Source organism: Vulpes vulpes, chromosome 12 (assembly GCF_048418805.1).
Source record: "Vulpes vulpes isolate BD-2025 chromosome 12, VulVul3, whole genome shotgun sequence".
NCBI classification, from domain to species: Eukaryota; Metazoa; Chordata; class Mammalia; order Carnivora; family Canidae; genus Vulpes; species Vulpes vulpes.
Window position 1 is genome coordinate 467,001 of NC_132791.1, and position 25,883 is coordinate 492,883.

The following is a 25,883-nucleotide window of genomic DNA, read 5'->3' on the forward strand; positions in this document are numbered from 1 at the left end:
GCCCTCTGGAAGGGAGTCTGCAGTTCATTTGCTATTTGCAGGGAATTCACGGAGGGTTTTCTAGAAATTACGTGAGCGAAGTTGGGGATTTACTTTTAAAATTGTAGACTCCTTGGAGATACTACATGCACATAGCACAGAATTGCTCTTACCGTTTCGTGACTATTATCATTTATCCGACCATTACCCGACTTTATCTTATGCCATTTGCTCCTTGACAGATTGTGTGTCAGACTTGGTGGCCGCTCATGATCACTACTTTGCTACCCCCGTACCTTTGCACATGTCGTCCCCTCTGGGCTTCACCTTGCTCTTCACAAGGCTGACTTCTTCTTACTCTCGGGGACACAGAATAAACGCTCCCTATTCAGAGAGGGTATTCCTAGATGCGTAGTTTAATGTGCTCCCTCTCCCTTTAACTCTCTTCTATTATTGAGTTACTTCACGGCACTCATCTCAGTGTCACACTTATTTGTTTGCTTTTTTAATTTGCCTTTTTACTTTGTGTTGCTCACTGTTGTATCTTCAGCACTTTAACATAACAGGCACTTGCTGAATCTTCATTGAATTAATGATGATGATGAAAGTCATAATACTAAGTGTATTGATTGCATAACCAACATGCAAGATAAATATTATTTGTTTCATTGCACAAATGAGGTTAAGCAACTTGCCCAAACCCAATCTGCCAGGAAATGGTGAAGTAGGAATTGGAAACCCCATGAACTGTTAGCTCTACAAAAACAGAAATTCTTCTATTTTGTTCACTTTTATCTCCAGTTCTCACTCCAGTGCTCAGTAAATATTTTTAAATGAAGATTGTTAATCAAACTCGGGTCATTTTCCTCTTTAAACAAACCGTACTTTGTCTCTAACCCCAACTTGTTTTGTGTGAGGTGTGAGCTTTATCATCTGGATAAGCCTGACGTGTTATGTGTTTCTAGAGATGTTAGTATGGATGTCCTACCATGGATTTTATTTTATTTTTTTCTTTTTTTTTTTTTCCTACCATGGATTTTAGCATTATATTAGTATAAATATGGCCCAGGTTTAAGTAAGTCCTCAAGTTTCATAAACTCTTCAAATCAAAACTGTTGACTATGTTAAGACAAAGTACCTGAAGAAAATAATATATGAAAAACTCATTCCTAAGGGATTTTTAGTATCCCCCAAACACTCAATTATTTCTATTTTATACTTAAAGTTCTGCACAAATAAAATATATTACTTAGGCTAAATACATCCCTACTTACTTTTTCCTCATTAGAACAGGAATTGATTAGATGTCCTCTGGACAAATTAAAAATATTTGATGACTTCTATGATTTTAAATATGTTGTCTCCACAGATACGGTGTGTGGACAATCCGAGCTAAATATAAAGAGGACTTTTCAACGACCGGAACCACACAGTTCGAAGTCAAAGAATATGGTAATTTGTGACAATTAAAAGTTTACCTGTAAAAAGTTAGTGCTTTTCCAGTAATGCTTCTCATTAGTGGACTGGACGCAGGATCACCCCGGACGACGATGGTTGGAAGTACTGGCCGAGGAGGTGGGGGGACGCCCACGCTCAGTTCCCTTGAGCAAGCTCATCTGCCTCTCTGGACTCGTGTTCCTCATCATAGAGCCGGGAGGGACCTAGTGCCCCATGGAGCCTGATGAGTTAACGTCCAGAATTATGATTTTAGGAGAAAATTAAATAGGCAGAGATGAGGTGAGCAGAACCCAGTAAGACTAACGATTTACTCAGGTCATTACACCCAGTTAGTGACAGAACAAGAACAGTTGGAGTTCTGTCCCCCTCGTTCAGCTCGCATCCCCTTATTTTCCTTCTAGCTCACAAATCTGATATATTTATCTGAAGATTTAAGATATTCTTATTTTGAAATCAATCGTATTAATGGACTAATAATTAACATATAAATAGCTTATCTTTCCATTTCTTATAGTTGTTTACTAGAGCATTTGTGCATTCTGATATCAAATTTAACTTTTTGTTTGTTTGTTTGAGGTCATTTTTTATTCCTCCAGGAGATTTATTAATAATACGGAGAATAAATACACAGATTTTAATGATTAGCAAACAAAACAGTGACCAGAAATATTTGTTACTGAAACAGCTTTAAAGATTATGGGCTCTCAGTAAGCTGTAATCCCAACTGATCTTCCTTCCTCCAAGTATTTTTACTGTGTGTATCTAGAATTTATCCACCTCTTACTATCTGAGGCCACCCTCATCAGGGCCTCACCAGGCTCCTCCTGCCCAGCTGCAAAAGCCTCCTAGTTGCCGTCTCCTCTTCCAAGCTACTTGGTGTTGGCCAAAATAATCTTGAAATGCAGATCTCATCATGTTAGTTCACTTTTGAAAAGACCCCAATTGTTCCTCATTCCTTTGCCAACGAAAATCAAAATCCTTATTTTAAGCTGGCCCCGGCCTTCCTCCCCTTGGGCCTCATTTTATACCGTTCATCCCCTTATTTCCCTCCAGCCGGTAACTTCGGATTCGCCATTCCATCTGCCTGGAGTACTTTTCCGTCTCATTACCTAGCTAACTCCTGCACATGGTTCAAGTCGCAGCTAAAAAGCCATTCGTTCAGCAAATCTTTTCCTAATTTCTCTTTCCTGGGAAGGATTCCCTGCACTTGTATATTGGTTTTCATTCCCGTGGCGTAGGTGTTTATCTGTGTGATTATTTGCTTGTCACTGTCTTCGCTGCTTGGCTGCGAGCTCACTAAGGACAGGGTTCGTGCCTTTCCGTTCACTGCAACATCCCTGCTGATGGGACTGTGCCTGCTGATAGCAAGTAGGTATCAGATGGAAGGATGGGGTGTTCCCTGCACCTCATTCCGTGGAGAGAACCCACCCGCCTTCATCTCGGGCAACAGAAACGCACCGAGGGCAGCAAAGTGCATTCCCCTTTCTCCATCTGGAGACCACGCGCCACATCTGAGGACGACGATCCCACTTACACCGCGTCCGTCTTTGTGCACAGTATCAGAGCCGCTCAGCTACCCAGGAGAGCTAGAATCATACGCCCTGGGGCAGGGTCTTACTGTAAAGAGAAGGCGGCAGCGCCACTTCCGTAGGTGACACTGTTTTCTCTCGGGCAATCGAGAGAGAGCAAGAGAGAGAAAGAGAGAGAGAACGCCTCCTCTCTGCCCTATTTTAAATTTTGCACAGCTGTTCTTTCCTTTGGCTAATTGTAAGCTTTCCCTTCTTGACTAGAGTCCGAGTTTCATATTGGAATGTAGAGACCGATGGGTTTTATCTACGAGATATGAAAGGAAAGTGTCAAACGAGCAAGAGTTTTCCTTTCCTATCTTCAGTTTGGTGAACACTCATGGAGGGTGCACCGTGCTTAAGACTCGTGAAGAGGGTGGGGGGGGGAGAGAAAGACGCACAGCGTGGGGCCTCTTCTGTCCTCTCGGACCCGGACCCGTAGGCTAGCAAAGGAAATAGACAATCGCCTATAATAAATGCTGTGACAAAGTGGAAAAAAGGAGCTTCTGGCACAGAAAGCTGCAGAGCCCTCTGGCTGGCAGAGCGGGAGGCGCCCGCAGGCTGACAGTGATGGTGACGATCCTGAGACGACAGGCGGACGTGGAGCTGACGTCACAGCTTGTGTAACCGCCAGAGGGAAGGCTACTCTAACGTAAATCGTAAAACGGCTTCTTTGTTTTTATTTTCAGTGATGCCACATTTTACTGTCTCAATAGAACCAGAAAAGAGTTTCATTGGCTATAAGGACTTCAATAATTTTGAAATTACTATAAAAGCAAGGTAAAAAAGTTTCTTTCTTTCTTTGTTTTTTTGTGTGTTTGTTTTTGTTTTTTTGTTTTTGTTTTTGTTTTTGTTTTCAGATTACCCAGCTAAATTGAGTGCCAAGTCTGGTTGGTGACAGTTTGTCAAAGTGAGAAGTGTGACTTTTCCCTCCCTTTACTGAGATATCATTGACACGTAACATTGTGCGCGTTTGAGGTGTACATTGTCTTGACCTCATGCACACGCATGTTGCTGAGCTCTGATTTATTGGCAGTGTTTTCTATGACTTTGGGATTGGCTGATTGAGGAGACATCGGCCTATGGTTTACTTACCTGTTCTAACTTTCTTTAATTCTGATTTTAGCTTTTTTTGGTTACACACAGAAAAAAAAATCCTAAAGTTCTAAGTTCAATGTGTGCGTTTAGGAGCCAGTGTAACTGAGGACGTTAGGACCGAGATGTGAAGGCCTTACTTCTTGTCTTGTCTTGTGGCTTCCTCAGCCAGCTGATGCTACATGGCTGCTTCCAGAGCCTGAGCTTTAAAACCTCGACCCTTTACGGGGCACCCGGGCCGTTCAGCTGACCTGGGCCAGGCTGAGTGTCAGCGGGCTCACCTGTGCACCTGCAGGCCGTCGGCAGGTCGCCTAGGGGCTCGCTGGTCCCGGGAGGTCATACTCACATGCTGGCAGTTGACTAAAGTCTCAAAGACAGTTGGACTTGGTGTGTCCCTCATCATCCAGCAGACGAGCCTGTAGTCGCAGCGATGCCCAGAGGAGTGTGGAAGCGTGAAGGTCCTCTAGGGCCTGCGCTCAGGACTGGCCCCCTCACTCCTACCACTTTTGTCACAGCAAGTAATAAGACCAGCCCAAAGGAAACATTCCCTTCGTAGCTTTCATCTGCAAAGGTGGTGGCTCTGTGGGGTCGGGGAGAAGCGGAGCTGGTTTTGCAAGCAGCCTCCCCAAAACTTCAGGTCACTTAAAAAGGACAATATAATATAGTTATCAGCAACCATAGCCAATTTATATAACTGTGTGCACCAGGCATTTTTCTAAGTATTCTGTATATATATTAGCTCACTTAATAGGAAGTCTTGTGAGGCAGATAATATTTCTGCCCCCATATTTCAAATAAAAAAACAGAGGTACATAAATAGTAAGTAATTTGCCCAAGATCACATGGCTAGTAAGTTGTGTGGCCCAGCTGGTTTCAGAATTCAAGCCCTCGATACTACCCTGAACTTTTTTTTTTTTTTAAGATTTTATTTATTTATTCAGGAGAGACACAGAGAGAGTGAGAGGCAGAGACACAGGCAGAGGGAGAAGCAGGCTCCATGCAGGGAGCCCGACGCGGGACTCAATCCCGGGACTCCAGGGTCAGGCCCTGGGCTGCAGGCGGCGCCAAACTGCTGAGCCCCCCCGGGCTGCCCCTGAACTGCTTTTCTTGTTGGCATTTATGCTTGAGATGGAGTGTTACTTAGTCTGAACCAACATAAAGGCGCATTTGACAGAGAATTCTAGAAACTGACCTCTTAATGGAGACACTGTTCAGACCGCGGTGCCGAAGGTTAGCTCTTGCTATAGTGTTACTGGCACGCAGCAAGTTTCCTTCAGCCTCACTTTAAGTCCAGACTGAAAAGGAAGGACGCGGTTAGAATGTTAAAAATGTAGTTATATGCCCATGAGATCCGCGCTGCTTTTAGGATACAAAAGACAATAGGGAGCTGAGCCCCACGGCTACCAGGACCTCCGAGGAGGCAGCGTGTCCTGGCCCAGACCTGCGTCCTCTGATCTCCTCAAGGTCCGTGTTTTCCTCTGGAGCAGAGTAATAAACATCCGCACGTCGGTTTTATTATTGTCGTTTTATGAGGATGAAATGTAATAGGGGTGGAAGGCACTGGAAAGTGTATCAAGCGCTTTACGTAATTTCAAATGTTACGTGGGTCTGGATGTTGTAACCAAGTCAGCAAAGCAATTCTATGGTATTATTGTTTGGCAGATACTTTTATAACAAGGTCGTCACTGAGGCCGAAGCCTATATCTCTTTTGGAATAAGAGACGACTTAAAAAGTGATCAAAAAGAGATGATGCAAAAAGCAATGCGAGACACAATGGTAAGACGCTAGGACGCGGCCGCCCGTGGCTGAAGAGCCTGCGCGAAGGGGGGCGTCGCCAGGCCTGCTGTTCCGTCCTGCTCGGTCCGAGCCAGCGTGTCCCGGCTGCCCCGGTCCTCAGGGTGACCCTGACGTCAGGGAGGACCTCAGGCCCCCCTTGCGGCCCCCCTTGCGGCCTCCCTCCCTCTCCTGGCCTCCGGGCGCCTTCCTGGAGCTGAGCGCCTCCGGGTGTTTGCAGGGCGGCCCCGTCCACTTGCGATCGCGCCTGCCCGTTGTCCCCGCGGCCTCTGCCTCTTCATCTTCTGGTCAATTCCTTGGGACGGCCTCGGGGTGGACTCCCCTTCCCTGACGCCCCCCCCCAACCGCCCTGTGAACCTGGGGCCTGGAGCCTCCCTGGTGGAGCACGGTGCCCAGCCTGACTCTTCCCGCGGGGCCCAGCCACGTCCAGGGACGCCTGCGGTGTCTCAGCAGGCGGGAGGGTGGCAGCCCCGGGCGTTTGTGGCTGGAGGCCGGGAAGCTGCCCGAGTCCCACGGTGCACGGAGCAGCCTCAGCAAGAGTCCCCCGTCCTACCCGTCCACTGCGGGGACAGCGCGAAACCCTTCCTACTGCGACGGCTCCTCTCCTTCCCTGTCGTTGTCTACGCCACACTCTCCGCGGCTCCGAGCTGCTCGCATTATACAGCCTGAGCCAACCTGGGTCCTGGCAAGGAGGAGGTGTCCACACCTTTTCGTGGCGATCGAATTCGCTGGGGAGTTTTCTATCCCTGGAGAAGGGTTGTGGCCGTGGGAGCCCAGAGCAGAGCCCGGCTCCCCTCCCCTTGGGCCTCACCCTTGCCCTGACACCTAAGCTGATAAGGGACGCCCGCCGCTCGCTCACTCTTGCACGTTCGTGTGGTTTGTATCGTCGGTTACTTAGCCTGTGCTTCTCCAGAGAGTTTTATTTATTCAGGGTATAAAGCAGAAGACACCTCTTCTTACTGTAAGAGTCTATGCTGGACGCTGAGATTTGAAGGCAAAGAAGACAAAATCCCTGGCCTCAAGCCACTCAATCTTGGAAGAAAGAATGAGGCAAAAATCCGTTTTACTGTTGTGGTTAATGATCAAATCACATAATATGACTTAACTTCATCCCCCTTTACCCACTCTGTGTTTTCGAATTGCTGTTTCAATATGCAAGCAGTGAGGTACAAATTAAATATCATAAAACCCAATAAACTCTCGGGAGCAAAAGGAAACTGGAAAGTGGGCCCAGAAGCTGGATGTTGACTCAACGATGGGAAACCGGGCCCATGCCCCGGCTGGGCCGCGCGCTGGCCCTTCCCGCGCCCGCGGCCCTACGTTAGGAAGGACGCTCTGGCCTGAGCTGCAGACACTCACTCACCCTCCCATTCCTGAGAGTCGCCGCCAGTCAGGAGCTGGGAAAGGCAGATTTTGTCCATTTCTCTCTGTTAAGTTCCCTGAAACACCTCTCTCATTTTCTGCTTTTAAAAAGCTGATAAATGGAGTTGCCAAAGTCACCTTTGACTCCGAAACGGCGATTAAAGAGCTGTCGTACAGCAGTCTGGAAGATCTGAACGACAAGTACCTTTATATTGGTGTGACAGTCATAGAGTCTACAGGTAAGTTGTTCTCTACTTTCTCTTGAATGATGTTTAGACGGCGTATTAAAAGCATTAGTGATTTCTGTAAGTCTTTTGTCTTTTATTTTCTTTCCTGGTTAAACCTGACTTTTCATATCTTTAAAAACTGGTAATGGAGTAGCGCTCCCCCGCACGCTAGTCACTGGTCTCTATGACCCCAGGTGTGAACACGGCACGGCACCTGCCCGGCTGATTGCTACCCTGATACCTGCCTTGAACATCTAGCACCCAGTGTGTTCTCACCTGGTGAGAATAAATATCTAATGAGATTACAGATGTGAGAACGTCTGATAAAGTACCGCGCAAGTGCACGAGGCTGTATTGTCACTTAGCGTCCTCGTCTGTACAATGATGGAGGTGAGCTAAGTACCTCCCAAGGCCCGTTTCAGCCGTAACACTCAGGAATGTCTCTAAAACGGGAGGCAGCGCTTCAAAGGGAGTCGTAATAGCCCATACCTCGCGGGGCTGCGCTGACGGCCGAGAGTCAGTGTCCGCAAAGGAGACAGAGGGAGACGCAGGGAGAACCATGTAAGCGTCAGCATCCCCCCCCACTCCTCTTCTCGTTCTTTTTCCTAACCCTTGCCCTCCCCCCTCCTCCCCTCCCCCTCCTCCTAACTGCTACTTTCTTAGCATCCTTCAAATCTTACCTAGTTCCTTTCAGCTCCAGTTGTTTTTAACAATTAATTATTTCAATTGTTAAATAATAATTATTAATTAATAATAAATTAATAATTATTAATTATTTAACAGTTTAATTATTACTATAAATGAGGTCGACTTGTCTTACTTCTAGTGTCTTGGTTACTAATATTCTTTATGTTTTTGGGTTTATATTGAATCCCGAAACCACCTTGAACAACTTAATGTAACCACACTAGTCCTTTTGTTTGTTTATAGAAATGAGAGTTAGACCACATGATCCCTAATGCCGCCCCCTCCACCTCGTCAAATTTGTCCTTCTCGGGTACTAGGGTGAAGAACTGCGGTATTATTCTTTACGGAGGACCTCGTACATACCAGATGAGCAACAGATACTAGAGAATGATATTCTTTACCCAGGCTTTTATTTTTGACATTATTTTAATGTTTCTTTTCTACTTGTATTCTTCTTCTCAATTTATTTAAAAAAAAATTCCATTTAGGCAATAGTTGTGAGATAGTCAGAGTGTTGCTAAGCATACGGGCTTCCAGATACGAATGACGTACAACCCTGGCACTCACGTGGCTTGCAAGCTAGCATCAGCCATGGCAGGCAGGCAGAGTCTGGTTATAAGCAGGAATTCTCTTTGCCCTCTAGTGAGCAGAGTACTTAGTCCTACTGAGGTCCGGAGGAAGGGGAGCTCCTAGGTGATGGCCGAGCAACCACATTCGGTATCCTGGGGATGCTCAGTCTTGAGGGATCGGCCGGGTTTTGAGGCAGGGACGGTAGACGGGGTGAAATGGGACGCCCTCCACACCGGGGACATGCCAAGGGCGGAGGGCAAGGCCTGGTCTTTGGGATCCCAGGTGGTCACGCAGCTGGCTGAGGCGCAGGGTGCGTAGAGGCGTGCTAGGGGCCAACACTGGAAAGGCCTTGGGGATTCTGGGGCTCGGGTGCGGATGGGCTCCTGCCAGCGGCCTCTCCCTTCTACGTCAGGCGCTCTTCCTCCGTCTTCTCAATTCCTCTCCGTTCCCCTGCACCGCGCGGGTGGAGCCCGGGAGACTTAGTGTCCAGTCCTTTCCTCGGGTCCGGAATCCCTCCTATGCGTCCCGCTGAAACTCAGGCCCCTGACAGAAAGCGGGGTCCCTTCGTCCCCTCCCTCCTCAGACCAACCCGGTAGCTCTCCTTCCTCGAGGCGCCTCTGCACGCAGGCCTGGGGCCGAAGGCTTCGGCATCTCCCGGGCTAAGCGCCTCTGCACCGCCAGACCCCCGCTTCCCATGGGCAGCGAACGTGGGCTGGAGCGCAGGTGCCCGGGCCTGGCCCACGGCCTACCCCAGCGGGACGCGTGTCCTTTCTTTAGGTGGATTTTCTGAAGAAGCGGAAATTCCTGGCATCAAGTACATCCTGTCTCCCTACAAACTGAATTTGGTGGCCACTCCTCTGTTCCTGAAGCCCGGGATCCCATATTCTATCAAGGTAGACGGAAGAGGGAAAGTGGCTAAATATGCTTCTGTGTCCCGAAAGCATGAGGGTGGCAAACGGGAGGGACCCTGCGGGAGGAGGGATCGCGGAGGGAAGGGGCCTGCAAACCTCTCCCTGCAGGGGCCAGGGTTTGGGGAGCTGGCCTGCGACAGGCGGCCCCTTGAAAAGCACTGCATTAGGTCAGATGTAAATGAAACCCGGTAAGCCTGTACTTAAAGAATGTTAACATAGAAAATTATCTGGCGGCATGTTCTCCAGAAACCTTAAATATCATTCCTGGAAAACAAAACCCTTCTCCCACCATTGGCTCCTTCTCTGTTTGCATCTCTGTGTCTCAGCCCTCGCCCATGACCCTGTCTCAGGCCCTCTCTCTATTATTCTCCATCCTTTCCATTTTGGCTCTCGGTTCTTGCCTGTCTTTTTTTTTCTTCTTCTTCTTCCTCCTGCCCTTTTAATATTTTCTCTCCTCCCTCAACTTTTCCTTTTTAAAATGCTGACCATATAGTGTTAATACGTTCATTTGACTTCCTAATTGTCTTTTATTTAGTGTCATGTATTTCATTATATGCAATACCTATGATATGTTTAAGAGGGAAGCTGTTGCTCCTTGTCTCTAATTTAGAAAACTAGAACACAGTAGTTTCTTTTATTCTTTTTTTTTTTTTTTTTTTTTATTTATGATAGTCATACAGAGAGAAAGAGAGAGAGGCAGAGACACAGGCAGAGGGAGAAGCAGGCTCCATGCACTGGGAGCCCGACATGGGACTCGATCCCGGGTCTCCAGGATCGCGCCCTGGGCCAAAGGCAGGCGCCAAACCGCTGCGCCACCCAGGGATCCCTCTTTTATTCTTTTTTTAAAAGATTATTTATTTATTTATTTATTTGAGAGAGAGCAAGAGCAAGAGATCAGAGAGACAGAGGGAGAGGGAGAAGCAGACTCCCCCCGGGCAGGGAGCCCGATGCGGGACTCAACCCCAGGACCCCAGGACCACGACCTGAGCCGAAGGCAGACTCTGAACCTGCTGAGCCACCCAGGCACCCCTATTTTTTTATTCTTTAAAAATGTGTTGCTTTGGGCAGCCCGGGTGGCCCAGCGGTTTGGCCTCTGCCTTTGGCCCAGGGCGTGATCCTGGAGACCCGAGATCGAGTCCCACGTTGGGCTCCCGGTGCATGGAGCCTGCTTCTCCCTCCGCCTGTGTCTCTGCCTCTGTGTGTGTGTGTGTGTGTCTCATGAATAAATAAATAAAATCTAAAAAAAAAAAAACAAGTGTTGCTTTAAGAAATCAACTTTAGTATAATTCAAATGTATTTAATACTCACTATCTTAAGAGAGTGGCTTAAGTGGTCACTGGCTTTTAAGAGAAAAAGATTTGCCAAGCTAAAGCAAGTTTTAGCCCAGCTTGTAGCTTTCTTTCATATAAATATATTATAACATATATTACTTTAGAGTACGTATGATAATTTAAGGTATGTTATAGATAATATATAATAATATGTTATAAAATCCCATAAACATAATATATTAAATATATATATATGATTTTAAAATATCTCATATATTTTATATCACATATAAAAACAAAATAACAGAGGCACCTGGGTGGTGCAGTAGGTTAAGCGTCTGCCTTTGGCTCAGGTCATGATCCCAGGGTCCCCGGATGGAGCCCTGCGTCGGCCACCCGCCCTGCTCAGGGGGGAGCCTGCTTCTCCCTCTCCCTCTGCCCCTCCTCCTGCACATGTGTGCTCGCGCGCACTCTCTCTCTCTCTCAAATAAATAACATCTTTTAAAAATAAATAGAATCAAGCTTTTCTATAATCTAAGAACATACTTCTCTTTATTGCAGTAGACATGAATAATTTACTCTTGTGGGGAGGAAGGAAAAATCATTTCAGAATTGTTCTGCTTTTTAAAAAGTAGTGAGGAGTTGCTGAGATGGATTTGGACTGTTCTGACAAACAGGTGCAGGTTAAGGATGTGCTGGACCAATTGGTGGGAGAGGTCCCGGTGACCCTGAGTGCGCACTCGGTCAACGTGAACCAAGAAGTATCTGACTTGGAGTCCAAGAAAAGCGTGACCCGTTCCAGTGATGGAGTAGCTTCGTTTGTGGTGAATCTTCCATCTGGAGCAACAGCGCTGGAGTTTAACGTGAGCTAAATTCTCCTGTTGCATTTTCTAGGACAATGTGTGCTTTGGGCTGTGTGTTTTGGCTCGTGTGCAGAACAGATGCAGCAGATTTCAAACACGGGTCCAGAGAACAGATCCACGATTTTGCGTCCAAAGAAAAAATACCAGAGGAAGCGGAGGCAACGTGCTAACCCGCTGGACGGCCCTCGAGGAACGTGCAGCAATCACTTCCTATCTGGGAATGAATTGTTCTCCCCTACGTTAGTAAGACTATATTAGAATCTGGAAGCTTCCGAGTAGGCACAGCAGTGGAAGTCAATGGCAGGAATAGTCCCTCCTTCGCCCCCACTTTTTATCTTTTTTCAGGGACACAAAAGGGTCAAACGTGGACGCCTCCTCTTTGCCCAGCTGCCCTTTGCTCAGTTCACAGGCTTCTCTCCCAGCGGCTAATGCTCAGGGTCCCAGCCCCGAATAGAAGATGAGTCGTCGATGGAGCCCACGGGGGGCTGCAGCAGGCGGCCTGCGTGGACCTGGGCGCGCTTAGGGCCGACGGGAGGCTTCCAGGCTCTCTCGTGATGGAGGCTCAGCCAGTGGGACGGCGGCCCGGGGCGGGGGCCTGGTGGCTGCGGGACGCTGCGGGGGGCGGGGGGCACTTGTTCCGGGAGCCCCGCTCTCCACCTCACCAGACTCCCCCGCCGGAGCTCGACATCCCGTATCATTCCGGTTATTGTCCACGGGCTGTGCGGCCACTAGATTCCGCAGCTGCTGGAACATCGGGGTCCCGGAGTCGTTTCCCTTTAGTGTTTGCTGGTGTGGAATGTAGAAGGCAGGGAAGAAATGTGAAAGGTATTTTTCATAGGAAATATTTCATCACGGTCCACATGTCCCTTTTGAAATTTTCCTTCTCAGGTCAAGACTGCTGACCCAGATCTTCCAGAAGAAAATCAGGCCAGCAAAGATTACCAAGCAATAGCCTATTCATCCCTCAGCCAGAGTTACCTTTATATTGACTGGACGGAAAACTACAAGCCCTTCCTAGTGGGGGAGCATCTGAATATCATCGTCACCCCCAGAAGTCCGTATATTGACAACATAACCAACTACAATTACTTGGTAAGTAGAGTAATGATAGATTCACATCTAACTATTCCCCGCCTGGAACACTTTCTTGGAAAAATGGAGCAGAGGGACATTAGAACTTTTGAGCACTAGAACGTTAGAACAGGGCTCAGCGGGGGAGCGTCCGCCTGGGGCCCAGGCCGTGACCCCGGGTCCCGAGATCGAGTCCCACATAGGGCTCCCCGCAGGGAGCCTGCTTCTCCCTCTGCTGGTGTCTCTGATGAATCAATAAGTAAAATCTTAAAAAAAAAAAAAAAAAAAAGAACATCAGAACAAAACTTTAAAATTTGCTTTTACAAAGCCCTTTCAAGAACATTATCAAATTTGATAATCAGTTTTTCAAAAACCTTTGAGACAGGCCATGATTTTCATGACCATTTCCTAGATGACGAAACTGAGGAACAGAGGTTAAGAGGCTTGCCGTGGTCACCCGGCTTGGAAGAGGAAGATTTCGATTTGAACCCGGAACCTCTGACACCTGGTCCCATACGCCTTTCACACAAGAGCGCCCGCGTACTCCCCAGAGCCTGGTTAAGTCCTCAGGTCCCCTGCTCTACTTCCCGGCCAGAGATCACGGACCCAGACCTCTTCCAATATGCGCATTTCAGCGGCATAAGGGGGCCCTAGTCCTGCTCTTAAGAGTCGAGTCATCGAGTCATCGGATACCTACTCTGGTGCTACATTTTAGCAGCAAGCCTGTTGCATCACCGGCCTTAATCAAAGGTGGCCCGTCAAGCCTGTGGGTGGAAGCCAGGACAGAAGGTGGGGAACGTGTTAAGGGCTTCCTGACGATTGTCCAGGAAATGTGTTATTCCGACGGCCAGCCAAACAGGTGGTGATGGCTTTTTCAACATTTTTGAGAAAAAGACTTAAAAATAAATGAGGAGCACAGATCATAGTGACTGGCGAAGAATTTTGGGACCTGTGTAGGGGCTACGTACCAAAACCACGTATGCAGCCCTGCTTTCCAAGGACAATTTAAGGGATCTTTGAGGACATTTGGCCCACATGTGTTTTGTGACCTTTTTTTATTCAAACCACATGCCTCCAATTTAGAACCTAATCTCTGGCTTTATTTTTTTTTAATATTTTATTTATTTATTTATTCATGAGAGACACAGAGACAGGCAGAGACACAGGCAGAGGGAGAAGCAGGCTCCATGCAGGGAGCCCGATGCAGGACTCGATCCCAGGACTCCAGGATCATGCTCTGGGCTGAAGATAGATGCTCAACCTCTGAGCCACCCAGGCATCCCTAATCTCTGGCTTTAAAACTGAATTCCCAAATAAGACGCATTTTACTTACTCATCTTTTTATTTTTTTAGCCAATAAAATGAAAGATTTTAGTGACAGTGTGATGACTTTAGGCAGACATGGGGTCAAATCCTAGTGCTCTGATTTCTTAGTTTTGTGATTTTGAACTAATATCAGTCTGACATGTAGCGGATTCCTGAGCCCCAGTCCCTCTATCTGTCTGCACAGTGAAGGTCTACCCCTCTCCTGGTCCTCATGAGAAAGAAAGGAATTCAGTAAATGTAAAAGCTCCCGACTCGTTGTGGACCCAAACTTATGACTTCCTTTTTCTCTACCATAATTTCTACTCCAGCTCCAAGCTCCATCCTGAAGCAAAGGTTTTGTTGTTAACGGCCGCCACGGCTGTTTATTTTCAGGTTTTATCCAAGGGCAAAATTGTTCAGTTTGGCAAAGCGGAGAAACTTCCAGATTCATCTTACCAAAGCGTAAACATTCCAGTGACCCCAGACATGGTTCCTTCAGCCCGCCTCCTGGTCTACTACATCGTCACGGGAGAGCAGACAGCAGAGTTAGTGTCTGACTCCGTCTGGTTAAATATCGAAGAGAAGTGTGGCAACCAACTCCAGGTGAGCCACAAATTATGAGTCACAGTCCAATTTCCTCTGTTACAGGCGACTCTGCATGTAACTACTTGATGCTTTATCTCATGCAGTTGACCTTTCCTTCCCTTTTTCAAATGATCTTTCAGGTTCATCTGTCTCCGAGTGCAAATCCGTATTATCCAGGCCAAAGTGTGTCTCTTAATATGGTGACTGAGTCCAGTTCCTGGGTGGCTCTCTCAGCAGTGGACAGCGCCATATACGGAGTCCAGGGGCAAGCCAAGAAGCCCATGCAAAGAGTGAAGTAGTGCACGGCTTGGTTGCGGGTGCAGGGGGTGGCTCTGTGCAGCGCCTCGGGAAGGATGGCCCAGGGCTAGCTTGTGGGGAAGAACTGGGGGAAGACCAGGCCTGCTTTTCCATAACGTACCCAAGATGGTTCTTAGGAAGGTAGGCCATCCTCGTGTTGGTCCCTGAAGCATAGATTCGTCCTTTTCTGCTTCTCCAAGTATAGAGTTAAGCACTTCAAGAACGTATGACCTTGACGGCACATTATATTCACGGGGCAAAAGCGTCACCGATTGGGAGGGTTTTCAGATCAGAGAGTAGGGGGCTTTATCGCGGCAGCATAAGAAGTCTGGATAGGCAGCCTCTGGAGGGTTTTTGGTCTTGTTTTCTTTTTCTTTTTTTTTACTCTTTTTAAAATCTGTGGCACAAAAGAATATGACAATTATTCAGTTCCCCTGAATTCCTGTTTACCTCCCAGATGCCCTGCTACTATTTTCTAAGCTTAAATTTGTTTGAACAAGAAAGAAAAAATCTATACAGTTAAAAACATTCAGAAAAGAAAAAAAACAAAAACATTTGGGATCAAAATTAAAACTGGAATAAGCTTCCCCAAACAAGCTCTCACCCATTTACAACCTTGAGCCCTCTTCTCCAAAACACAAGAGTCTGTGCTCCTCTTTTTTTTTTTTTTAAGCAACTTAAAAATTGATTTGTCTGGTAATTCGCTGGTTCATCATTCGTTACACTGATCACAGTACGCATCCTACGTACAAAACAGCATGAGTCGTTCCCAAGAATATTCTCTCTAAAGCTTAAAACTTAGTTATTGTTTTAATTTTGAATGGGTGTATGTTGATAAAATATAAAAGGACAAACTAAAATAATGGAGTTGGGAAACTTAGTCTTTGACCATCTGACAAACAAGTGGCCTGGTTTGTTGTAACCATGTGACAACTTGCACCTTGAGTCCTTCGGAGGAATGATTCATACATCTGACATTTCACCTTTCGTTAATTCTTAAGAAGGATTAAATTAGCTGACTACCTCCCGACAGGTATTTCAAGCCTTAGAGACGAGCGACCTGGGCTGCGGGGCAGGTGGTGGCCGCAACAACGCAGAAGTGTTCTATTTGGCTGGACTCACCTTCCTCACCAACGCCAATGCAGATGACACCCAAGAAGATGGTAAAACGTTCAGCATTTTTGGCTTATTCTGCAAATTGATTCCTGAAATTTACAGTGATCATTTGCCTCCTGGACGTCATTTGTGTGACTCTCCTCCACAGTCTTGTCTACGCTGGCCTTAGGGAGACAGGGCTCCGTAAGGCCCCGGGACAAAAGGTTTCGCTGACCATCAAGAGAGAGCACAGAGTCTTTAGTGTGGTCCTCAGAGCCTTCCATGAGCTTCTGCGCAGCTCTCGGCAGTTGTCCCCTGTCTCAGCCCCACTTACCCTACGTCGGGGCCGCGCAGGACCAGGTGCAGTGGCGCTCGGCCCGGTGGCCTCGTGGGCGGCACGTGCTGTCTACACCTTAGGCCTTTCCCCATCAGGCCTGCTTCCCCTTCTATTAGCCTGGAGAAGCCGGGGAGAGGACCGCCGCCTCCATCAGCCTCTTGCCCGCGTAGAAGTGCTCGCCCCCCTCCTTTCACAGGGAGAGCCCCGGCGGACCCGCTCCGCTCACAGGCACAGCGGTGCGTCACCGTCTGGTCTATGAATTCTTTAAGGACAAGGACCACCTCTTAATCATATTTTTTCTGTGGCTTTAAAATTGCTCCTGATTATATTTGACCCATGATTCCTGATAATACAGCACAAAGAACAAATAATAAAAACAGCCGTACCCAACAAAAGCTTTGCTCACTTCCACATGCTTAGATATTTCTCTGTAATCAGTGGATCGAAAACGTTGCAGGATTTAAGACCAAAATCCAGGATTTGGTTGAAGCCAAACTCTACAGATGACATGAGATCATCTAAGATAAAGCAAGGCATATTAAGACGTGCGGGGCACCTCGCCTAGTCAAAAACAGGCCCTCGGGGTTTGTTGAATAAAATGAGTGACTTGGGAATGTCTTAAATACTTGAATAATTTCATGGGATTTTCTTTCTTGAGATTTTTATCTCCTTTCCCCTCACCCTTCTTTGTTTTGTTTTAACAGATAAGCCTTGTAAAGAAATTCTCAGGCCAAGACGAACGCTGCAAAAGGAAATAGAAGAGGAAGGTACTCTAGAATTGCATGCGATTGTGAAAAAGTTATGACCCTTTTATTCAAAAGCCATAGAAAACTAATCATTATCTAACTCTCCCTCATCCGAATAGAGTGGATGCAAAGAAAGATACGTACAGATGTCCCACTTGCCTCTCTCAGAAAGATTAACCCAAATAAATCCAGTATTTCATGTGCTATAACCTCAATCTGAAGATAATAAGTATTATTTCTATCTCCAAAATCTAAAAGATTAACTTTTGTCACAAAAAAATATATTCTTCCATTTTTATTCTGACAAAATTCATGATTTGATTAACTTTGGAGCGTACCTCGAAACCCATTTCTTCTATTCTGTATATTTAACAGCAAAGAGTATTTTGGATTATTCTTTGGCAAATCAGTCCAATAGAAATTATTTTTAAACAATTATTTAAGTAGAAACGTGACATACTGGTGGGGTAAAAATGAGAAGAATGTTGAACTAGAAGTCAGTCACCTGAGTTCAACCAATAATCGTGCTTCGATTAATGCCATAATTCCTTCCATCCGTACGTGAGTTATTTTAACTTTAACCTTTGTTCTAAGTTTTAATGATGTGAAGAGGAAGACGCCGAGCATTCGAGCGTGATGAGGGATGATGCCGCGAGTGATGGCCCACAAACCACATCAGAAAAGTCTTTAGAAACAGGATTTGTAGCTTAAAGAAGGAAACCCTTGAATGTTGGCGCTAGTCCCCTTCACATGGGTGAAAGCTTCTCAGTTAACTGATTTTACTCCGAGGGGCTGAGCCCGGTACCAGGTTCCAGAGCTGGTACTGGGCTTAGTTGCAGGCTCCTCGACCATGTCGACCGAAGCCAACGACGGCGGGTTGAGGGCTCCTGCCTCGCTAGCGCAGCCGGTCACTGTCCCAGCCCAGTCAATGTCCCGGCCCGGTCGCTGTCCTGGCTGATCACTGTCCCGGCTGGTCGCTGTCCTGGCCGGTCGCTGTCCCAGCCGGTCACTGTCCCGGCCCAGCTGCTGTCCCAGCCCAGTCCCTGTCCCAGCCTGGTCGCTGTCTCGGCCGATTGCTGTCCTGGCCGGTCACTGTCCCAGCCGGTCACTGTCCCGGCCCAGCTGCTGTCCCAGCCCAGGCACTGTCTCAGCCGATCGCTGTCCCAGCTGGTCGCTATTCCAGCCCAGCTGCTGTTCCAGCCTGGTCCCTGTCCCAGCCTGGTCACTGTCTTGGCCAGTCGCTGTCTCAACCAATGGCTGTCCTGGCTGATCAGTGTCCCGGCTGGTCGCTGTCCCACATGGTCACTGTCCCACTCGGGCACTGTCCCAGCCAGTCACTATCCCAGCTGGTCGCTGTCCCGGCCCGGCCGCTGCAGGCAGGCTTCGCGGGGCGATGAGGCCTGGTACCCCACGGTCCCTGCAGGCCCGGCGGTGCCGTGACCCTCGCCTTCTGCCCTTGCAGCTGCTAAGTACAAACAGGCGGTGCTGAAGAAATGCTGCTACGACGGGGCCAACCGGAACTACGACGAGACGTGCGAGCAGCGCGCCGCCCGCATCAAGGTGGGCTTCTGGTGCGCCAAGGCCTTCAGGGCCTGCTGCAACATCGCCAGCCAGCACCGCACCGACTCCTACAAGCCCCTCCAGCTGGGAAGGCTGCGTAAGTGTGGCCTCTCCGTCGGGTTTCTTTCTTTCTTTCTTTCTTTTTTTTTTTTAAAGAGTTTATTTATTTATTCACGAGAGACAGAGAGAGGGAGAGAGGCAGAGACACAGGCAGAGGGAGAAGCAGGCTCCGTGCAGGGAGCCGGACGCGGGACTCGATCCCAGGACCCCGGGGTCCCGGCCTGGGCTGCAGGCCGTGCTAAACCGCTGGGCCCCCGGGGCTGCCCTCCCTCAGGTTTCTGCCCGATTTGGGGAGTCTTGGGTGCTGGGGCGCTGCCGGAGAAGAGCAGCTTTCGTGCGTTAAGATTGAAGCGCGAGGAGGCGACTTGCGCACGCCCGGCCCGGGAGGCCAGCAGAGCCCCTGTCCGTCCCTGGGGGGGGCCTCCCGCGCAGAGCCCCACAGTCAAGCCCGGGCAAGTCCCAGGCCTCCCACCCTCCACCGGGAGGATCCCGCGGCCCCTCGGAGCCTCAGTTTTCAAGCAAGAGCCTCGGCTACACGGTCTCCAGGGTGCCTTGGTCCAGAGTGCAAGGCGCCTGCGACCTCACACCCCTGAAAAATTTTGTTTATGCCCATAGTGACCGGCTATAGCAAGAGACTTCTACAGTCAGCGCGAGGCTAAGCGTGTTTCCATAAAAGATGAAATCTTATTTCCATTTCAACCATAAACTGTGTTTTCAAAATGTATAGGTTCTCAGGACTTTTAGGGTTTTCGTCACATTACATATAGTCCAAACAAATCCAGCACAAGCAGAACGACAGCTGCTGCTTCAGAATCTGGTCGTTTCCCTTACCAGTACGTCCTAACAGCATTCCCCTGAGTGGATATATTTCTTTTTTTTTAAGATTTTAAAATCTCTCCTGCGGGGAGCCCGATGCAGGACTCGATCCCAGGACCCCGGGGTCACGGCCTGAGCCCAAGGCAGATGCTCCGCCGCTGAGCCTGTATTTCTCTAAATGTAAATTTTTCTGGCCATCTATCAAAACTATGGTATTAGATATATTCAGGTTGTTTTCAGCTTTTTGCTTATTACAAGGAGAATTTTCACAGTCCAGTCCACATAGTTTCACGGTGCAATTCTCCGTCGGTTTGGCTCCGGCTGCCCAGAAGCGAGCCTCGGCTACTCTGCCCCTCGCCGGGGACAGCGCGGCCTCCAGAAACTCCCCTGGGGGTTGCGACTCTGCGGGCGTCTGGGTGGCTTCTGTGCCTGTCCCGCAGCCTGCGGCCCCCGGACCGTCACCCCAGACGATTCGAGGCCCACCTGACCTGTCTCCCTTCTCTCAGGAGTCACAGCCTTGGGCCACTTACGTTGTAATGTCTGAACACTGTTGTTTTATATAGGGTGCCTGTTTCTTAAGTTTTTTTCCTTTTTTTTTTAAATGTGTGTGTGTGTTTAAGGCAGAAGAGTAACTCCCATCAGTGCATCTTGGACAGAAGCAGAAATTCTGTCCATTTTTATTAAGGGAAATATAAATAAATTTCCCTTAGGTAAACCTCCTTTATTTTATAATATAAACACAATTACCGTAATTATAAAAATGCAAATAACTGTATAGATTGATCAGTATCTTTTATAATCTCAGGCACACTAAGCATTTAGCAATTTAAGAAACAAATCATTAAAGATATTATTTTGCTTTCTTTGCTTTGTCAGTACCAAGGCTTTTGAAGTCCTGTTTTGAAACGACTGAACAAAATGTTTCATGGACCTTTTAGGAAATACTCAAGTTATAGATTAATGTCCATGCCTCAAAATTTGGCTCTAAGTAAAATTTGTGTTGTTTTTTCATAATCACACATATTTTCTCCCCCTCCCCCCCAGAAATAAAGCACCTGTTACCAGTAACCAAGCCAGAAATAAGGAGCTATTTTCCAGAAAGCTGGTTATGGGAAGTTCACCATGTCTCTGGAAGGAGGTATTAAACTTCTTCAACACTCCTCTGAAAAATGTGGGAAAATGCAAATATTATGGTCAAAAATCTGGAAACTACCCATTTCCCAATAGTTTATTTAAGAGTTAAGACAATATTACCATTTAATGAAATTTTGTTTTATTTGCTTCACTTTTTTTTTTTTTTTTTTTTTTTTTAACCCTGTGCTTCCTCTAGTAACTAGTTCCAGGGCAAGACTACGTACTCTTGGTGAGGAAGGGTACGCTTCCCTTTTATTTCGTCCCATTTCTCTAAGCCTTCACTGAGCCCAAGTGTGTGCTAACTGCTGCGGTACGCAGCCATTTTCATCCTGAAATAGCTGTACTGTGAAATAAATATTGATTAATAAGAAGAAAGGATCCTTTCTTGTCATTCAACACATTTTAAAAATAGATTTTATATATTGATTCATGAGACACACAGAGAGAGACACATTTTCCCACCCAGGCAGAGGGAGAAGCAGGCTCTGTGCGGGGAGCCGATGCGGGACTCGATCCCAGGACCCGGGGTCACGGCCTGGGCCGAAGGCTCAGCCTCTGAGCCCCCCAGGGCCCCTATTCAACACATTTTTATGGCTGCGCCTTCTCTGTCCCCGGCACTGAAAACAGTCAACAATGCTGAGTCCCTGAGCGTCACCCGTCCTTGTGGACTCCACCCTGACCTTAAGGAGCACTCGAAGCCCGAAGGCCGGGGCCTGCGTGGGCCTTGAGCCGCGTGTCCGGCCTCCGCTCTGCCTCTAACCCGTCCTCCCACCGTGTCCGTCGTGGCTGGTGCTGCCCCTGGGTAGCGCCTCGACGGGGAGCCTTCCCTGCACCCTCCCAACCCGCCCCACTGGGGACGGGGTTAAGTGCCCCTCCTGACGAATCCTGCTGCGTGGAACATACGGTATTGTGACGGCCCGATTTCCACCTTAGAACGTCGCTTCCAGGGCAAAGCCGACGCCGCATCAGCGCTTTGCGTTCAGGACCTGGCGCAGAGCCCCGCGTGTAGAGGCCCTCAGAGGCGCTGAGGCATGCAGGCCGCGTCCCAACTTTTTAAATGCTCATCGATACGGTTATTCCACGATTGCAATTTATTTTCTCACCTGTCTCTTCCACTAGAGGTGAACCCCTTGGGAACAGCGCGGTAGGCTGTGGGCGTCGTCTGCCTGGCGTTACTGCTCCGCCGGACACTAGGCCGGCGGGCAGTGGCTGCTTGGGAACGAAATAAATACATGGATGAGCTTAATCTTGGAAAAGTTTAGCTATGCTGACTTTGTCACGAGCGTTTTAAATGCATGGCTTTGCTGCCCTATTTAGATCATACCACACAGTAAATATTTTTTCTATGTTTTGAATTTGTGGGGTTTCAAAGGTGCATCTTTCTGAATTTGAATTCTCATCATACCAGAGACGTATTTTAAAACATGCAACACCTAGGAGAGCTCATGAATGTATTTTATTCTTGCTTGATTTTTCCTTAATACGTGATGTGATTTCGTTGGGTTGTGATTTTTTTTCTTTATTCTAAAGTAGTATGAAGCAAAGATCCTGTTAGTGAATGCTGGCAAGTTGGGCTAATCACTGGATTTGAATATTAACGTTTTAACTTTCCAGAAACCAATTACAATTTGGGCTTCCTGATTCTCTAACTACCTGGGAAATTCAAGGTGTTGGCATTTCAGACAGTGGTAAGCAAGCTTAAGTCATATGCTTATTTAAGGGGTGGCTTGATTAGCAAAATGTAGGGAGTTTTTGTTATAATCCATATAGTGTACTCAGGACTTGAGTGGTATATCATTTGTTAAATATCCTTTTTAACGTATTACAAAAAGACGTGGATATGCCCGTATCTTTGACCATATTAATTTGTTCTGTTAACCATCTGTTAATCTGTTAGCTATCATTTTTATCAATGCTGATGTCAAATCCCCATCTTCCATCATTTTTCCCAGCGACTGGGAGCTTCAGTAGAGTTAGAAGCAAACGTGTGACTTCTCTCCTGGGCTAATGCCCTTTTGTGGCAATTTAGTACAGATACTTTATTAATAACTTCAGGGTTGGTTTTGTTTAATTGTCGGCTATTTCTTATTTAAAATCTTGGTTTCCGTAATCAAAATGTTATATCGAGTAAAGAGAGTCAATGACGAATACCTAAAAAGAGATTTGTTACCTAAGTTGAGGAGCATTCTCATGCCTTAGTAGAATTAAATATTTGTCAGATAAATGAAACTTTCTATAAATACCTATAATTATTGAAATACAGATTAATTAGTAGAAAATTCAAGGACATGACAGTGCAGAGAAAAACATGATACAATATTCCTTTTCTTCCTTGAAGCAAAGCAAATCTGAGACACAGTAGTACTAATGAGGCCTTACAGAATTCCCTAATATGCCTCTGCTTCTCTCCCACTTTGGACTGAAGGCATATGCGTCGCTGATACTCTCAAGGTACAGGTGTTCAAAGATATCTTCCTGGAAATGAATATACCGTATTCTGTTGTACGAGGGGAGCAGATCGAATTGAAAGGAACCGTTTACAACTATAGAAGGTTTGGTATACGGGTAAGTAGGTGCTTATCATTCAAATTTATGGGAAATAGATAATAATAAATATTATTCAAATAAATGGGGAAAAGGAAGATTGATTTTATTAGAATTCTATTCATGGAATTATCACATACACAAAAAACACAAACATTCAGTGAAGGAATGAAAGAAGGAGGAAGACTTAAGACAAATGTTCTTATGACTCCAATTTCAAGAAGCATCCAAGGGGCGGCTCGGTCTGTTGGGCGTCCGACTCTTGGTTTCGGCTCAGGTCGTGATCTCAGGGTCGTGGGATCGGGCCCCGTGTTGGGCTCTGTGCTCAGCGTGGAGTCTGCTGTATGTTCTCTCTCTCCCTCTCCGCCCCCCCCTCTCTAAAATAAATAAATAGAAATAAAGAAGAAAACGAGTCCGTAAGATAACCGGTGTGCTGTGGAGGTTCTGAGAAGGACGAGATCCTAGGTACTTCATCTATCGCCCTGGATTCTGAGCTTCTTGGTGTCGCGCCTCACTACCCCTTCCTCCTCTCCAGTCCAGCCATTCATGCGCATCTCCACTCTGTAGACCTTCCGTCCCCTCCGCAGTCCCCCCCGGCAGGCCTGTGGCCCTGTTACTTCGCAGCCGAGGCCCTGCAGCATCATTGAAACCCGCCGGCCATTGGCTTCACCCCTCTGTTGGCCACTAGCCCTCCGCTGTCCGGGTAGGACTTCATAAGCTACCCCTATAAGCACCCTAATTAAAATCATGCTAATTCCCTTAATTCTCTCTCACTCCAGGGTACACTCCCTGAACACTCCACCCGTGGTGGGACGGTTTGCCTTCCTTTTGTCGGCACACGGCTCAAGAGAATGATGCGATAGGGTGACTGATTTCATTTGAAAATAATAGTCTCCAGCCTTTGTGTGGGAACTCAGTGTGGTCCAAAAATTTACGTTTTATAAAAAGCTCCAATTTCACTCTTAGAAATGAATATCTTGTGGTTTCCAAAATTTTTGCTTACATGCTCTCTAAATGTTGAGGGGAAAACTGTGCAGCCCAATGACATTTCTAATTAGCACCTAAAATTTTTCAGCATGAGTTCAAAAAATCTGAAAATCTATAACTTTGGAAATACTTAAATATTAATATTTTTTCCAAAGAAATGGTTATAACAAACTTTAAATGTATACAGCAGACTCTAAATACCATAGCATTCCATTTTAAAATACCCCAATAATCTGTTATTAACAGATTGGATAGCAGCTCCTTTTTCTCTGTGAGCACATATTCCCATTTCACTCTCCTAATGTCATACACTTTACGCCTGAATGTTTCCGGTTGATCACCTCATACTTTGAGGCAACAAAAATATGTAGATATACCAAAGCTGAAATATTTTTGAATTCTATAAGATTCTAAGTGTCAAGTAATTGCTTGTGGATTTAATTAAAATTATGTAAGGATTTTGATGCATATTGTCCTAATTAATGCAAGGGAAACCGGCCTGCCTACGATGCTGAATCTTTTGCATCTCTTTGTCCTTTTGCTTTATTCATTAGATCAGTGGCCAGCTATTGCCTGTGGGTCCAGACTGACCTACTGCCTCTCCTTTTACGACCTATAATCTAAGAACGGCTTTTACATTTTTTTTTAAAGATTGAAAGAAAGAATAAACTTTCATGGCACATGATAATTATATGAAATTCAAATTGCAGTGTCTTTTTAAAAAAATATATTTTATTTATTTCTTCATGAGAGACACAGAGAGAGAGGTAGAGACACAGGCAGAGGGAGAAGCAGGCTCCTTGCGGGGAACCCGATGAGGGACTCGATCCCAGGACCCCGGGGTCACGACCTGGGCCAAAGGCAGACGCTCCACCACTGAGCCCCCGGGGATCCCAGATTTCAGTATCCTAAATAAAGTTTCCTGCCACACTTATCTGTGTAGGTCTCAGCCATGGCAAAGCCGAGTGCTGTGACACGGTCCCCTGAAGCCGCACTCACGCCCTGCGCTGCTGCTCAGAGCACCACCAACTGCAGTGCCACGACTGTAGCCCGACAGGGTTCTACGAGCCCTGCATCTCGCTGTACTGCCGTATTTTATTTACTTTTTAAATTATCAGTGCGTTTTCGTCTTATCAAAGTAGGAAACAAGAACATCTGTGATATCTCAGGGTTAGTCCCTATCTTTCTTCCAGTGTAGGTCACATTTTCCTCTTTCTATCTAGTCATTTTGGGTTGGGCCTGGGACCTACCACCCTACCAGGTGGGTTCGCATGACTCTGGGGTCTATGGAGTCGCTCTGAAGAGCTTGCGCTGGGCTTCGTGCCCTGGGCCCGCGCCAGCCGCTCGGAGCCCCCACTTCTCAGCCTGGTGGCTGCTGGGCCCCCTGCTCCCCGGGCCTCGGAGCCACGGGCCGCAGGCTGGGCCGGGGCTGGGCTGGGGCTGGGCCGGGGCTGAGCCGGGCTGAGCCAGGGCTGGGCCGGGCCTCGGGGGCCCCGGTGTGTCCTCGGCCATCCGCGAAAGCTGAACGGCTGCTGTGGGTTTTCTTGACCTTCTAGATTTGAA

The 25,883-nt window shown here is 47.2% G+C and overlaps 1 protein-coding gene across 4 annotated transcripts in view; it reads left to right on the forward strand.

Moving 5' to 3' along the window:
- C5 (complement C5) overlaps positions 1-25,883 on the forward strand; it is a 75,527-nt gene that overhangs the window by 14,984 nt on the left and 34,660 nt on the right. For 3 of the 4 annotated variants that reach the window (XM_026002850.2, XM_026002851.2, XM_072727494.1), the window contains 15 exons: positions 1,349-1,431; positions 3,692-3,782; positions 5,760-5,874; positions 7,367-7,493; positions 9,516-9,631; positions 11,598-11,783; positions 12,672-12,875; positions 14,553-14,762; positions 14,885-15,034; positions 16,075-16,204; positions 17,178-17,240; positions 18,682-18,876; positions 20,700-20,793; positions 22,404-22,477; positions 23,215-23,354. In XM_026002850.2, the coding sequence (XP_025858635.2) occupies positions 1,349-1,431; positions 3,692-3,782; positions 5,760-5,874; positions 7,367-7,493; positions 9,516-9,631; positions 11,598-11,783; positions 12,672-12,875; positions 14,553-14,762; positions 14,885-15,034; positions 16,075-16,204; positions 17,178-17,240; positions 18,682-18,876; positions 20,700-20,793; positions 22,404-22,477; positions 23,215-23,354 (1,978 nt within the window). Of the gene's footprint in view, positions 1-1,348; positions 1,432-3,691; positions 3,783-5,759; positions 5,875-7,366; positions 7,494-9,515; positions 9,632-11,597; positions 11,784-12,671; positions 12,876-14,552; positions 14,763-14,884; positions 15,035-16,074; positions 16,205-17,177; positions 17,241-18,681; positions 18,877-20,699; positions 20,794-22,403; positions 22,478-23,214; positions 23,355-24,112; positions 25,025-25,883 lie in introns of those variants that run through there. The other variant, XM_072727495.1, reaches the window with a different exon arrangement.